This window comes from Bombyx mandarina, chromosome 19 (genome assembly GCF_030267445.1).
Source record: "Bombyx mandarina strain Sakado chromosome 19, ASM3026744v2".
NCBI lineage: Eukaryota > Metazoa > Arthropoda > Insecta > Lepidoptera > Bombycidae > Bombyx > Bombyx mandarina.
Window position 1 is genome coordinate 11,206,574 of NC_143225.1, and position 15,828 is coordinate 11,222,401.

The 15,828-nt window shown below is 37.9% G+C and overlaps 1 protein-coding gene across 1 annotated transcript; it reads right to left on the bottom strand.

The window, feature by feature from the left end:
• Positions 1–273: 273 nt before the first annotated feature.
• LOC114253448 (putative phosphatidate phosphatase) lies at positions 274–15,546 on the bottom strand. Its single transcript, XM_028188326.2, has 6 exons — positions 15,234–15,546; positions 8,164–8,315; positions 7,387–7,584; positions 3,840–4,001; positions 3,002–3,178; positions 274–1,443 (listed from the first exon to the last, which is right to left on the bottom strand). The coding sequence occupies exons 1-6, from the start codon at positions 15,289–15,291 to the stop codon at positions 1,345–1,347; spliced, it is 846 nt and encodes a 281-aa protein (XP_028044127.1). The 5' UTR covers positions 15,292–15,546; the 3' UTR covers positions 274–1,344.
• Between the last annotated feature and the right edge of the window lie 282 nt (positions 15,547–15,828).

Consider the following 15,828-nt stretch of genomic DNA (forward strand, 5'->3'; position numbering starts at 1 on the left):
TAAACTTTTCTTTAAATACGTGCGTAATTTTTTCATAGCGGCTTTTTTACAACATTTTTTTCAACAAATAAAACATATTGAAGAGGTGAAGAGAAAGAGGTTTTCAACTGTGAATTAAGAGCTATTCATAGAAAAAAAAAGGATCTTAAATGAAATAATAACCTTTTGAGAATAGAATAGGTACATCGATTTAACGCTTTTAAATTTGGTCGGTTTATAATTTGCTTCATCGATAATTTTTCATTAATGTCGGCTAATAGTTTCTGTTTTAAATTTTTTTGTATATTCATAGTAGTATAAAGCTTTATTTGTTGACTTGCAAATTATAATTTTGTACAAAACTCAAAATTATACAGGATAATGATGTTTTAACAACAGCAAGTCATATAGGTACGTACGTGTATTTAAAAAAAAACAACAACTTAAAATGTACCTACTTTAAAAAACTTACTTAAAGATTCGGGGAATTTTGTTTAAATTCGGTCGTGACAAAGAAATCTTGTCTTGTAATCATCGTATAGAATTTAATATTTAACTTCGGTTTTCGCGAGTCGTGAATATAATTAAAACATTTTTTACGGTTTAATCCCGCGTTTATGAACTAAAACAGCTGTTAGTTTTTTTTTTGAGGGCGAAGAAAAGTTAATGTCAATTCTTTTAAATATTTTATAGAAAACGGTAAGTATTATATTTGGCTCAATATTCAAAGGTCCAATAACAAGAGGAAACACGAGATTAAAACCGTAAAATTAGTTTTCAATACGCATAGATATTTCTAGTTTTTTTTTTTATGATTGAAAGTTTACTTGTGTTACGTGTGTGTGTTTGAGAGATTACTGGTGGCCCGGAGGCCTTCCAAGTTTTACCAGGGCAGGTTAGCGAGCAAAGGCTCAACAACCAGGAGGGGCGGAATTTGCTAACAGCTGCCCGAGCGCCTCCGAAGGAGACCTAACAACTCAAGAGCAATTGCTTCGCGAATGAATCTACTACCGGGTCGAAATCGCGACCCGTTGAGAAAATCCAGCGAGAAACTCAGCGGGCTGATGCATAGGTTAGGTTGCACGTGGACCTCTTTGTCGAGTTCGACGAGTACGGTTACCGGGGTCCCTAAGCCCGCTCCTAGTGTTAGACCTGAAGACGTCTAATGCAATGGTTATTGGATCTGATGGATCCGTAAGGGCGTGATTTCTAGTTATACTAAACTAAAAGCAATATGGTTTGTTAAGCTTGAAAATCTGGAATGTTTGGCTTGTGCTTCTAATATTAAAAAAAAAAAATCTAGTTATAATCTACATTTGTAATATTACACAGAAGAAATTCGGTTGGTGCAATGGAAGGGGTCGGTCACCGCGCCAGTACCGGCCTGGGAAGCGTATTCCTGGGCACCGGCTGCTGCCACGTCTCTGGTGCGCCGTACTTCTTCGGCTTCAGAACGAAGATGAACTGGAACCGGAGTATAGTGAGGAATAGGAAGTTTTTTTTTTTATTAATACGCTTTTATTAGCTTCAAACGTTTTTTTTTATTGCTTATATGGCTGAACGAGCTCACAGCCCACCTGGTGTTAAGTGGTCACTGGAGCCCATAAACATCTACAACGTAAATGCGCCACCCACCTTGAGACATAAGTTCTAAGGTTTCAGGTATAGTTACAACGGCCCACCCTTCAAACCGAAACTCATAACTGCTTCACGGCAGAAATAAGCGGGGTGGTGGTACCTACCCGTGCGGACTCACAAGAGGTCCTACCACCAGTAAATGTATGTTTGTATGTAACAGAATTTTTGAACATGATTTTCGACCCCCTTCAAATCGTCGGATTAATTCGAAATTTCGTATACTTATAAAGGACCGATGACAATTCAATATTAAAAAATATTTATATTGAAAAAATTTAAATTAAACTAAAAAATGAAAAATATATAATAGTTTAAAAAAACTAACCAAATACGGTTTTAGAGAAAATCCAACTAAAAAATAGAAAATAAATTTTAATAAATTTGAATTAAAAATAGTGTAAGAAAAAATGATTTTATTGTAAAAAAAAAGCGTGGGGTGCATGGTATCAGTAGTTATACCTAAGCATTTTATGAACAGATATGAGTAGAAGGGTTATTTTGATAATATCCTGAAAAGCACCCCACGCTTTTTTACAATAAAATCATTTTTTCTTACATTATTTTTAATTCAAATTTATTTTCTATTTTTTAGTTGGATTTTCTATAAAAGCGTATTTTGTTAGTTTTTTAAACTATTATTTATTGCCCTTGTAGGTAGACGAGCAACGCAACGAGACCCAGATTGAGACGTGAGGTCGTAATGTGAATTTTATTAATGGCTGTCCTACCGATTGAATCGGAACACATGACGGCATCGCGTTAGAAACAGTGGCACACTCCCAGCCGTGAGAGCTCACAATCACAATTCAGATTTTAATATTGCTATCAGTAATTAATTAGATAATTAATTAATATATTTATGGTTAGAATTAGTGAGAGAATGAAAATAAATATTTTATTATACATAAACATTTCCGCAACGAATGTTATTACATTGTATTATTAATTAATAATAAATTAAATAGTTTTCAAAATTAAAAAAAGTACGTGGTAGGACCTCTCTTGAGTCCGAACGGGTAGGTACCACCACCCTACTTATTTCTGCCGTGTAGCAGTAATGCGTTTCTGTTTGAAGAGTGGGGCAGACGTCGTAACTTGACTGCGATCTTAGAACTTATATCTGAAGGTGGCGCATTTACGTTGTAGATGTCTATGGGCTCCAGTAACCACTTAACACCAGGTGGGCTGTGAGCTCGTCCACCCATCTAAGCAATAAAAAAAAGATCAATTTGGTATAAATAGGAAACAAAATTAATAATTAATTTCTTTTTTGTTTTTCGTCCTGTTGATACTGGTTAGGATATTAAGTTAATAAAAAAATGTTAATATTACTGATTAATCTAAATATAAATAAATTTTAATACATAGTTTGAAATATACTTACAATAAGCATAGCGTATGTGGCGCCTATGGCGAAACCAGCCGCCACGTCGCTCCAGTGGTGCATATGTTCCACCACCCTGGAGAGCCCCACATACCAGGCCGCTATCACAACGGCATACTGGACTCCGTGACGGAGGAGCTTCGAGCCCCGCCACTTGCCTTTCACTTGGACGTAGAACTGAAAGAATGATGAATAATACCTTTATAAATCTTATGTCGCCGTGGCCTAAAGGATAAGACGTCCGGTGCATTAGTATGTAGCGAAGCTCCAGTGTTCGAATCTCGAAGGCGGGTACGAATTTTTTTTGATGTAATACGTACTTAATATTATTATGTTCACGATTGACTTACACGGTAAAGGAATGACATCGTGTAGTAAAAATCAATCATAAAGTTTAAGTAATAACCTAAGCTTTCCTCAAGTTAAGCAATTTCAATATTTAATAGTTTAGATTAATTTAAGTTAGCACATCTCTCGGGTGTCCCTAGACGAACACTTATTTTTTGACATGGTAACGTCTTATAAATCGATGACCATCGGCAGCACGTACGAAAAAGTGTCACGTTCCGCCTGAGCCTGAGCGTGCAAGCGAGAGCGCGGAACAAGCGATAGAGAGGCACGACCGGCTCAAGCGTTGGTTTGTGACACATTTATCTCTCTTCTCGCGTGACGTCAGAGCTAGCGGTTCGAATAGTTCTGCTCATGACGTTATCACTTAAAATTATCATTCGCAAACCGACATTACCTACAGACCACAAATATAAAAAAAATTATAATAATTAAAAACTAACTTATATTCGGCTTTGTGTTTTTTTTTATGTCAACGAAGTATACTTACGATGAAGAATATGGCACAGTACATAGAGAAGCTCGCGTGTGCACTCGGAAACGAGAGACGCATGTCCTTCAAGAGAGCCTCATCGCCACCGCTACATCGGTACTCCTGGATGTAGCCGAGGGCGTTTTGCGAGGATCCAGCGTCCGGGATCGGCCTGCAGACCTGGAAGCGATTTGAACAAGTTCTATATAATATAACGAAATAAATAACCGGGAACAAATCACGCCCGAAGTCGTGTCGAAGTCGTCGTGGCCTAAAGGATAAGACGTCCGGTGCATTCGTGTGTAGCGACGCGGCGACGCAACGGTGTTCGAATCCCGCAGGCCGGTACCAATTTTTCTAATGAAGTACGTACTCAACAAATGTTCACGATTGGCTTCCGCGGTGAAGGAATAACATCGTGTAATAAAAATCAAACCCGCAAAATTATAAGTTGCGTAATTACTGGCGATAGGACCTCTTGTGAGTCCGCACGGGTAGGTACCACCACCCTGCCTATTTCTGCCGTGAAGCAGTAATGCGTTTCGGTTTGAAGGGTGGGGCAGCCGTTGTAACTATACCGACACCTTAGAATTCATATCTAAAGGTGGGTGGCGGCATTTACGTTGTAGATGTATATGGACTCTAGTAACCACTTAATACCAAGTGGGCTATGAGCTCGTCCACCCATCAAAGCAATAAAAAAAAACGCCCCGTCATCCGGCCACAAAAAAGGATTCCCTGTGTAATGGGTACCAGACACTGACATACATACTTACATACGTTTAAATATACACACATAGATAATAAACACCCAGACTAAGAGCAAGCAGATTTGTTCGTCACACGAATGTTTGTCCGACGTGGGACTCGAACCCACGACCCTCGGTGCAACAGGGCCGATAACTATTGCACTACCGAGTCAATCAACACGTTTACAGCTCTTAAAACACGAATAAAACACGATTTACAGTCCGCACGCGAGCTCCAAAGAATGTTAAGGAATATTGACATAATGAGCTAGTGTTGTAATTAATCGATATTAGGCTATCGATACTAACACATCTTAAGCCTCCGTGCGAGTTTAAATTATAAAATAGTTCTCAGGGTACTATGTTTTATTTATTTTATTTTATTTTATTAGGCTCACAATACACATCATAAGCTAAAGATACATAAAAAATACAAATAAAAAGAAACAAAATCTGGCTTGCAACATAAGTATGTGCGCACAACAAAACAAGACATCTATACTAATATTATAAAGAGGAAAGATTTGTTTGTTTGTTTCGAATAGGCTCCGAAACTACTGGACCGATTTGAAAAATTATTTTTCCATTAGAAGCCGACATTGTCCCTGATGAACATAGGCTACTTTTTATTTTTCTTTTTTATTTTATTTTTTTGGTTTCATGTGTGTTTTAATGTTTCCCAAGCGAAGCGAGGGCGGGTCGCTAGTAATATGAATATAGTGCTGAATTTGTATAACAACGTTCCTTACAATTACGACAAAACAACACGATAACGAAAACTAATCTAACGTATAATGTAAGGAAAAAATATATTCACAATATAATACATTACACAATTAAAAAAAAAAAACAATTGATCACGTATGAATTTAATCTAATGAACTGATACTTATTGAAGAAAATGAACGTAAAACCTTATTAATTACTGTGGCAGTCAGATTGATCAGTAGGTACTTGAAGAATTTGATGTACTTTTATCACTCTCTTCACGTACTTCAATAATAAATGAAATGTTGTCGAATCATTTTTATTTTTATTCGACAATATATATATATATATATATTGTCCTATATATATATATATATATATATATATTTTATTGCTTAGATGGGTGGACGAGCTCACAGCCCACCTGATGTTAAGTGGTTACCGGAGCCCATAGACATCTACAACGTAGACGCGCCACCCACCTTGAGATACAAGTTCTAAAGTCTCAGTATAGTTACAACGGCTACCCCACCCTTCAAACCGAAACGCATTACTGCTTCACGGCAGAAATAAGCAGGGCGGTGGTACCTATCCGCGCGGACTCACAAGAGGTCCTACCACCAGTAAAATCCATCCACGATTGTATTTGCCTGTTGTAACTTGAAAGTGTTTCTCAGTATTTTAGACTAGCTGACCCGGCAGACTTCGTAGTGCCTCAATCGATAAATAAAAGACCTAAACTTTTTTGTACAAAATAAACTTAAAACAAAGAAAAGGAATCCGTCCGACGGGGGACAAATCAAAGGAAAAACAAAATTGTTGTTTTTATTTAATTCCGCGCCTTTTCATATTTATCTAACTTTTAAACCTTCTCTGGACTTCCACAAATAATTCAAGACGAAAATTAGCCAAATCGGTCCAGCCGTTCTGGAGTTTTAGCGAGACTAACGAGCAGTAGTTCATTTTTATATAGCTTTAGTCTACGGACACGAGGCTTGCGATGGCCGAGCGATGGCGACAGCGGCGCGACGGCGATGTATACAAAAGCATTGCACAGTATGGGGACGGGCACGAAACGGGCGATGGCGGAGCGGGGCGATCGAGCGATGTACGGGCGATGATGGGGCGACGGCGACGCGGAAGCGACGAGAACAAACTAGTTTGATTTCGTCGCTTGCGCGGGTACACAGTGTTGTGTTGAATTATTATTTTAGTAATGGAAATTGATAATGAGGAATTTATAATTTAACAAGGAATTTAAAATTTCATTGAATGACACCTTAGCTCGTAATAAAGCGCAGAAAATTTTCCCAAATTGCGTCTTCGTTGATTTATTGGATGAACACCATCTCTAGGTAATAATAATTCTCTCAATAGGAGACTAGGCTCCAATAGTTCTCTTCGACGTAAACTCATGATTCGCACAACACTGCTCAAGCGCGACTGCCCGCCAGCTTGTTTCGTGCCCGCGCGAGATATCGCTGCCTACCCGCTCCGTGTCGCGTCGCCCCGCTGCCGCCATCGCTCAGCCATCGCAAAATTTCGTGCCCGTAGACTTAGTGTTATTGTGTCTTTAAAGCAGTTAGTTGCTCTCAAAAAATAGTATTGTTATTTGCCAATAGATGTCGGGAAGAGTCATAAAGTTGATTATCGATAAAGTTGATTATTGAAAACACGATTAAAACAACATTTTCTGAAAATAAATTGTAGCTGAATCGATTTATCGCCCCCGAAATCACCAATATACTAAATTTTATGAAAATTGTTGAAGCCGTTTCCGACATTCAGATTATATATACACAATAATTGCTCGTTTAAAGGTATAAGAAAGATAGACCAGCGACCCTCCCTCGCTTCGCTTCGGAAACTGTAATGTATTATTGATTTCTCCACTATTTAATGGATGTTGTTATACATATAAATCTTCCTCTTCAATCACTATCTATTAAAAAAAACCGCATCAAAATCCGTTGCGTAGTTTTAAAGATTTAAGCATACATAGGGATATAAGGACAGAGAAAGCGACTTTGTTTTATACTATGTAGTGATAGGCGAAAAACCTTGACAATCGAATCTCTACTCACTCTACTGTGACTAAATTTACTCACATCGAAGAAATGTGGGCGCAGTCTCCCGATCACGTACTTCGCGAGGTTGGCTGTGAGCTGTTGACAGGCGGCCCCAAACGTGAAGATTCCCACGGTCGAGTACGTCTCCCACAGCCAGCCCGGTATCAGCGACCCCGACAGAAACTTGCCGCCGATGCCCTTACCTTGCCTGTCACGCACTATCTCAGTGATTAGAACCTGTAAATATTGAATTTCGGCTGGCATTGACACTGTTAAACAGTACGGGTTAGATTTTGATCTTAATTTCTTTGAAAGATAATGTTTCACCTTAGTATTTAGGCATTTTATTCGACGTATTTCATATGTACGAAAATTGTCAATGCTCCTAAATTTTTACGTGTTTTTAATGACATAGACCGCATTAGTCTTGTTAACTTATTATTTGTTGACATCGTGTGCGTTTACTTGAGAGTTTATTAAAGATATAAACCCTGGGCATTTCGGCCGTGAAGCAGTAATGCGTTTCGGTTTGGAGGGTGGGGCAGGCGTTGTACTGTAAAAACTGAGACCCTAGAACTCATGTCTCAAGGTGGGTGGCGGCGTTTACTTTGTAGATGGGACGAGCTCACAGCCCACCTGGTGTTAAGTGGTTACTGGAGCCCACAGACATCTACGACGTAAATACGCCACCCACCTTGAGATATAAGTTCTAAGATCTGACGGGTTCCAGATTAACTATGATGTTTTCCATGGTTTGTTGAAAAAATTATTATTATTTAATTACTATTAATATAATCGTCTGCTGCGTGGTCTTACCGTGAAAATAATGAAAGCGAAGCCAACGCCAGCCAAGAGCCCTTCCGATATGGACTGCTGTTTAAATGGTAGTCGCAGAGAAAGGTCATCTTCAAAGTAGCCGCGGTGATAGGGCTCCGCCCACAGCAGCAGAGCGAGCAGGGGAAATGAAACTGAAGATAAAAGATTATCGAACACTTAATTTTTTTTTATTGCTTAGATGGGTGGACGAGCTCACAGCCCACCTGGTGTTAAGTGGTTACTGGAGCCCATAGACATCTACAACGTAAATGCGCCACCCACCTTGTGATATAAATTCTAAGGTCTCAGTATAGTTACAACGGCTGCCCCACCCTTCAAACCAAAATGCATTATTGCTTCACAGCAGAAATAGGCAGGGTGGTGGTACCTACCCGTGCGAGCTCACAAGAGGTCCTACCACCAGTAAGTAGTATATAGAGATATACGAGAATTTTTGTTTACTTACAGGTAAAGTAACATTTTTTACAGTAGATAACCAAATATTGTAATGAACTCGCTTGACTGAGATAGAACTAAATAAAAATACATTTATTATTTAAAGAAGCTATTGCTTCTTGAATGAACGGTCTTGATCTGAAGAATGTTTTATCTTTTGAAAACTAGATCAAGGCGATATCAGAAATCAATGTAACTGAAATCACTGTGATAACGAATTCATAGGATTTCCCGGGGCTTTTGATAAATTTCGATACAAAAAATTGTTGATATCTTTATTCATTTTATTAATTTGAACGAAGGATTGCAATGTTAAAATTATTAAAATTTATTTCGCCTTTGGCCGGCCCTTCAATTTTCAGATTATTTAATCAAATGCCTATTCGTTAAACAGAATACAACCGTATTACATATTAGCAGTTCGTCCATATTCTCTAAACGAGGTCCCAACAAGATACGACAAAAACCAAATTCTCTATAAAGGAAACAAGTCAAATCCACGTGTAGTGCGCAAGGCCATTGCAATAATAAATTAAAAAAAACCTCCTAATTGCCACCGAGATGATGCTTGGCGCTTATCTTACACCTGAGATCCTTTTGACGTGAACTTGAAAACCTAAGTCAAATATCAGGCTTCAAGGCACTGTTATTACTTATTACAGTGTGCTTAGTGCGAGTTTTGTATGTATCTGAGTTAAGCCCGCCAGTATTTTTTTTTTCTTACCAAGGAGTATGTTGTTTTCACTACTTTTTGATCCCTCCTCGTATGTATATATACATATTATGTACCGTTTGAAATACGATTATAGCCTGATGGAGGCAATTTTTGAGACCAGTGTGCATAGTGCGAGTTTTTTAAGTCTCGATCGCGTAGAAGTTAATTCTAATTTGTATGCAGTCAGAACAGCGCTCCTAGTGTCAAACGTAGGCAGACGTTCCAACTCGATACAAAATTGTGTTAACTTTTACGCTATCGAGAACGTTAAAAAACTCGCACTAAGCACACAGTTCTTCCTCCGTTTAAAGGGACGTAAGTGTCAAGTAAAATATTTTTTATGGCAATTAGCTTAACGTACAAATTTCGACGAATAACAATTCTGCTGTCTGCGATTACGGAAATCAATTCGAAAGGTCGGATACAATTAAATAAAAATTAAAAACGCTACATTAAAAACAGTAACGGAATTGCGTACATATAATATATTAATAATTCGTTGCTAGTATAAAAAGTTTCGTAAATCGTGGTATCTTGATAATTGAAAGGCAAGCCGGACGAATCATGTTTTTATTTTTTGTCAATCCGGTTGCATTCCGAGAACGAATCAGTGTTTTAATCAGATAATTTCTTTATCTTGGCCGCCGGTAACTGCATTCCCGATCCTGTGTAACTAAACGGTAAACAGTGGCCATTGCCCAAAAAATGTCACTTCGGATCCTTCTGATTCCTGTGATTAACAATCGGGGTTTTTAGGTATTCCAAGCACCGGTCATCGTTTTCGTCGAATCCCTCGAATGAGACAAAGGATACATCGTAATAATGAATCCACAGACACAGCCCACTAAGTTTCTCACCGGATCTTCCCAGTGTGATCCCGATCCGGTGGTAGATTCTGCGAAACACTGCTCTTGCTAGGGCTAGTGTTAGCAATATGCCAGACTGAGCCCCGTGAGCTCGCCTACGCATCTAGTGAAGCTAGGATAGCCCCACAGAATAACCTCACGAGGTTACTAGCATAGATAGGCAAAAAAATAACGAGTCCACACTCCCTGCGAAGTCATAGCCTGCCTTGAGACATGAGGTTGAAGTCTCAATATTCTAATAAAACTAACCGTATTGCAGTGGAGATAAGTAGGGTGGTGGTACTCCCCATTGCTCGCAAAACTAGTGATATCTAAAAAATCTTTTTTTTTTTCCTACCTAAGCTTGAGAGGCTATCAGCGTAGCCTTAACTAGTAGGTGAGCCCACGGGGCTCAAACCTAATGACGTTGCTAACACGAACCCTAGCAAGAGCCGTGCTTCGTGCGATCGGAAACGCGACCCACTGAGAAGATCCGGCGAGAAACTCAGTGGGCTGTGTCTGAGCGTTAATTTACTCGTCGAGCCCTTCGTCGCAAGCGACGGGTTCGACGAGAATGTTGACAGGAAAAATCTTTGTTTGAAGGTTACATTATTAAGCGCTTTCAGAATTACTTTCATTGGATCTTTGAACAGTTTTATTAGTACTAATCATGTTCGCGTGACCATGGACTAAGCATTGTTTACCTTAAAATCATTCAGTGGCAACCTTATCGGACTTCCGTCTTTATCTAAACGAGAATGCTAATATTTCCGTTCTTTTTAATTTATTTAAAACAAATCTTTTAATGTCGATTAAGCGTTTCCTTATTTCACTTCTGTGGTTATCAAATGCTACCTGTAGATAGATATAGAATTAGATGATTGGGGATTTTGAAACGGTACGAGTCATATCTCGTGATCGAACGTCTAAGGAGCTATTCCAGCTAAGCCCTGACGGGTAGGTAAGCTAACGGGCTCAACCTGAGAAAATTCGCTAACAACGCTGGGGAATCCATTTAGGGATACCCGGTCGAGAGGGGTAACGGCACGGGTTATGTCCGACTCCGGCGCCTCCTGAGAGGAAGAAGGGGAGAAGAGAAGGGCCAAAGTCCTTCACCTCCCCCAATTTCTCATAGGAAACTACGCCTTGAAAAAGGCGCGCGAAGCACTTGCCCCGCAGAACCGACTACCGACTAAGCCCCATCAAGCTCCACCACACCGACTACACGAGACTTACGGTACCGCAGTGCGCACCGAAACGCTAACACTAGCCCTAGCAAGAACAGTGCCTCGCAGAATCTACCGCTGGATCCAAATTACGACCCACTGTGAAGATCCTGCGAGGAAAACAGTGCGCTGTGAACGTCCGATCACACGCGTTTCGTCATATTCATATTAAACGTTGTATCCAACACGCGAAAAGTTCATGAACTTTCCAACTTGAATTTCAAGGAAAACTGATCACTTGAAATGTGTAATTCCATATTAATTGGAAAACATACACACGGCTATAACTGATAAACAATCAATTTAAAACACAGATAAAATATTAATTTCTTTACTCATTATAATCGAATGAAATAACTACGGAAAAACGTTTCGGAATGTAAAATATATCATTTATAATCACGAACGATTCACGAATCATTTATCACCCGTCATTGTTGACGTTTTCGTTATTTAAATAAAAATTTAAAGTACGTTGATCTTTCCTTATAGGAAAGTAAGTACTCTTAGCAATTCAATTATAGCAGTTTTTTTTTTAATTTTCCTGACAATAATTGACCAACGAGTTGTCACTTAATTGTCTTGTAAATTATTATCGCATACTATCGTATTTATTACACTTAACGTGTTAACGTGCCTTATTATATTTGTTGTTTTTTTTTTTTAATTAATGATTGCTGGTGTCGTGGAGGCCTTTCCAGTTTCACCAGGACAGGTGGGCGAGCAAAGCCACAGCTAGGAGGGATGGGATTTGCTAACAGCTGCCCGAGCGCCTTTGTGAGCAGACCTAAAAACTCAAGGGTAGCTGATTCACGAATAAATCTACTACCGGTTCGGAATCCGGATCCGGCGAGAAACTCAGTGGGCTGACGCATGGGTTAGGCTGCACGTCGAATTCTTGGCTGAGTTCGACGAGTATGGATATCAGTGTCCTTAAGCCTGCTCCTAGTGTTAGAGCTGAAAGCGTCTAATGCTAAGGATCTGGATTAATGGATCCATCAGATGCCTAAGGAATGTATTTATCTGCCTGAGACTTCAGTAAACTTCTTGAATAGCTTCGCTCATCCCGTTCTCGCCAAAAAGCTATTTATCTATCTGCCTTGTTATGTATGAAGCACAGACCTGGACCGCTTCTGCACATATTAATTTTAATTTCACGGTCAAGGGAAATAGTTTCATAATGCCAGATATCAAACTCTCACTACAAATTGTGAAATCAATAAATTTTGCGATAGTTCTCACTCGTAGGTACATAAGAGTACAAAAATATAACAGCCATTATATACAAAGGTTTTCATTTATCTACAATCAACTAAACAAACCAATATTTGCATACGTATATGAGTTTTTGTCTAGCTTTACGTCATATTTCCAACGAGTTCATTGACATCAGTGCCATAATAATGTCTTCACTTTTTTGAAAGGATGATATTATACGACTAAATTAAAAGTTAGCAATTTGGATTGATAGAAACTTTTTTGAAATTTATGTCCACAAACTCTATATTATAAAACAATAAAGAAATAATACAAAATCAATCTGTTTCTGATCAGATAAAAATGAAAGGTTCTGGCATTGAATTGTTTTTGTGTTTGCGTAATCTTGCCTTTCCTTATTCGGTAGACGGATAGAATCGAGTAGTCCAACTCTTCTATGACTCACATTACCTAGTAAATATCAGCCTTATATTACATAAATATATTGGCCTATATGTTACGTTATTATCTTTACCGCATCCGTATCTAAATTCAAAAACATGAGTCTAACCGCGAAAAAATGTTTTTTGCTCCGCCTTCAAACTTAATATTTATTTTATTGTGTTTTTTATTACATAGCGACCTCCGAACATGCAAATGAGCGATTAGCATTATTTTATATAGGTTATTTAATATTGAATGGCTAAAATCGATTTCAAAAAATAATAATAAACTATCGCAATTGTAACAAGGTCGATTGTTATTAAGTAAGTTTCTTTTGTAACCAACAACACTACGTGTGAAATCATGAATATATAAGTATTTGGATTACGTAAAATTTTATAATTATTAAAAACGAAATTAAATTCCTATATCTGTTGATACAATTTAAATTTATATAATCGACTAATTTAAAACAAAGTTATAGTAGATATTTGAAGAATGTACCCTATTAATTACGTTTGTCACAGGACGTATTTTTTTTTGTTAACGATTTCAAGTTATTCGCGATTTTACTATATCAACAAAACACTAGGTACATTGAGGACTTTAGAAATTGCAAAGTACATTTTTAAATATTTTTTTTTTAAATACACTCTAGTTAATAAGTTTTGGATCAATTTCTAACAATATTAAAACATTAACTGATCTACAAATGTCAACAAATATTCACGATTGACTTCTATGGTGAAGGAATAAGATCGTGTAATAAAAAATCAAACCCACAAAATTATAATTTGCGTAATTACTGGTGGGCGGTAGGACCACGCGGGTAGGTACCACCACCCTGCCGATCTCTGCCGTGAAGCAGTAATGCGTTTCGGTTTGAAGGGTGGGGCAGCCGTTGTATACTTGTTGTAATACTTGAGACCTTAGAACTCAAGGTGGGTGGCGCATTTACGTTGTGAATGTCTATGGGCTCCAGCAACCACTTAACGCCAGGTGGGCTTTGAGCTCGTCCACCCATCTAAGCAATAAAAAGAAACTAAAAAAAATTAGATTTCTCGTTTTTAACTTAACCAAAAGAATTGGTCGTTGCTAATGCACAAAAAAAAGCCATTGCGCATCCATATTAAATTGGCGTTGAAATTTAGAAATGTAATGTTAGGTATGCGTAAAATTTAATGTAGGTATCGTCAAAGGGAGCTGTCACCCTAACCCCAGCGTTTTGCTGACGTAAACTTATACGTCACTACAGCGCGATGCGTTCCGTCTACCATGAAATTAAGCTTGGAACTTCCTTATTCCGGCACCGACTTCAATTTTTCTTTTTTTGTTGGTCGGCTGTGTAATTTACCATCATTTCTCACGACAAGAATGTTTCGATTTTCTTCGAAAGCCATTATACAGTTATTGCAACTGAATGCAATAATCGACTTATCTAAGTTTACTGACATGATAATTGATATTTTGTTTGTTTATACCCATGATTCAGTATCATTTCGAACGGACACGTACGCGGAATAAAATGAAGATTTTTTTCAAGAAGAATTGAATAAAGGAAAGATATATATATATATGTATGTACTTACTCAAAGCAAAATGTCATAAAACCTAAAATGAGTTGTATCATTATTAATAACATGAACGTATAGATTAGGTACTGGAATGCATTTGCCAGATTGCAGTGAGAAGTACAAAAAAACCGCTATTTTTAGCGGAGCATTTGGCTCCCGTGTACAGTTCTTTTTTATCTGGAGAGCGGTTTTTATATTTCTTAGTAGATTATGATTAGATTAGTATCATATTATTAATTTATTCGTTCGTATGTAAAGTATTCGGTTAAAAAAACCGTTAGTCGAAGGGTCGTACGTACTGGTCCCATAAATACCCTTTGCACCTGTCAGAAATATAAAAATGTTCAAATGCACTTGGTAGGGCTGCTTTGAACTCGTCGATTATAATTTTGCAGTCTTTATATTGAAAGCTTTAAAACAAATATCTGTTCTACCTTTACCGAGAATTAATCATATTGCTCTGACCTTTCGTTCTAATGCATTTCACTTTCGTATTACTTAGACTTAGCTATCTTTATCCGTCGCGTAGTAAGAAAGAAGGACAGGTATACAAACAAATTATTACGGCAGTGGACCTAATTTAAGTTAGCGTATTATGGCATAGATCACTTACCGCACGCGAGCACAACGAAATCCACAATAATTTTCCATATTAATCTATCAACAGCCATTGTAAAACTGTGGCATAGTTCATAAAAACGTATCCTTTTAATGTTAATTTTTGTTAAAAGCAATGTAGGAACGACACTTCGCGATAAAAGGCTTCGCTAAACTGATAAAATGAGTAATCTATGTGTTGGCAGACGTGTGTCATCAGACATTGCAAAAGCACCGCTTCTTGTTAAGAGACGTCTTCGCGTACGTTTTTATCACAAATAGTGCTCATTATTAACATTGGAGGTGATTGAATGCAAAAACATTGCAATAAAGATGTAGGTAATTCGTAATGACATTATCTTAATGACATTCGGAATAACGCCATCTATGAGCTGTTTCGTGAATCTTTTTAAGAAATGAACCGCGTAGATTGAACGGAGTTTGTGAACGCGTATCACAGATGGCGAGCTGAATTAGGTTTTAAATTTCTTTTGCGTCCGTTAAATAAAAAAAAAACGACAACAAATATGACACTTGAGTCGACTATTATCAAAGGCGGCAATCTGACTTTTGGACAATGATTGGTAAATCAGAAAAACGAATTATTGACT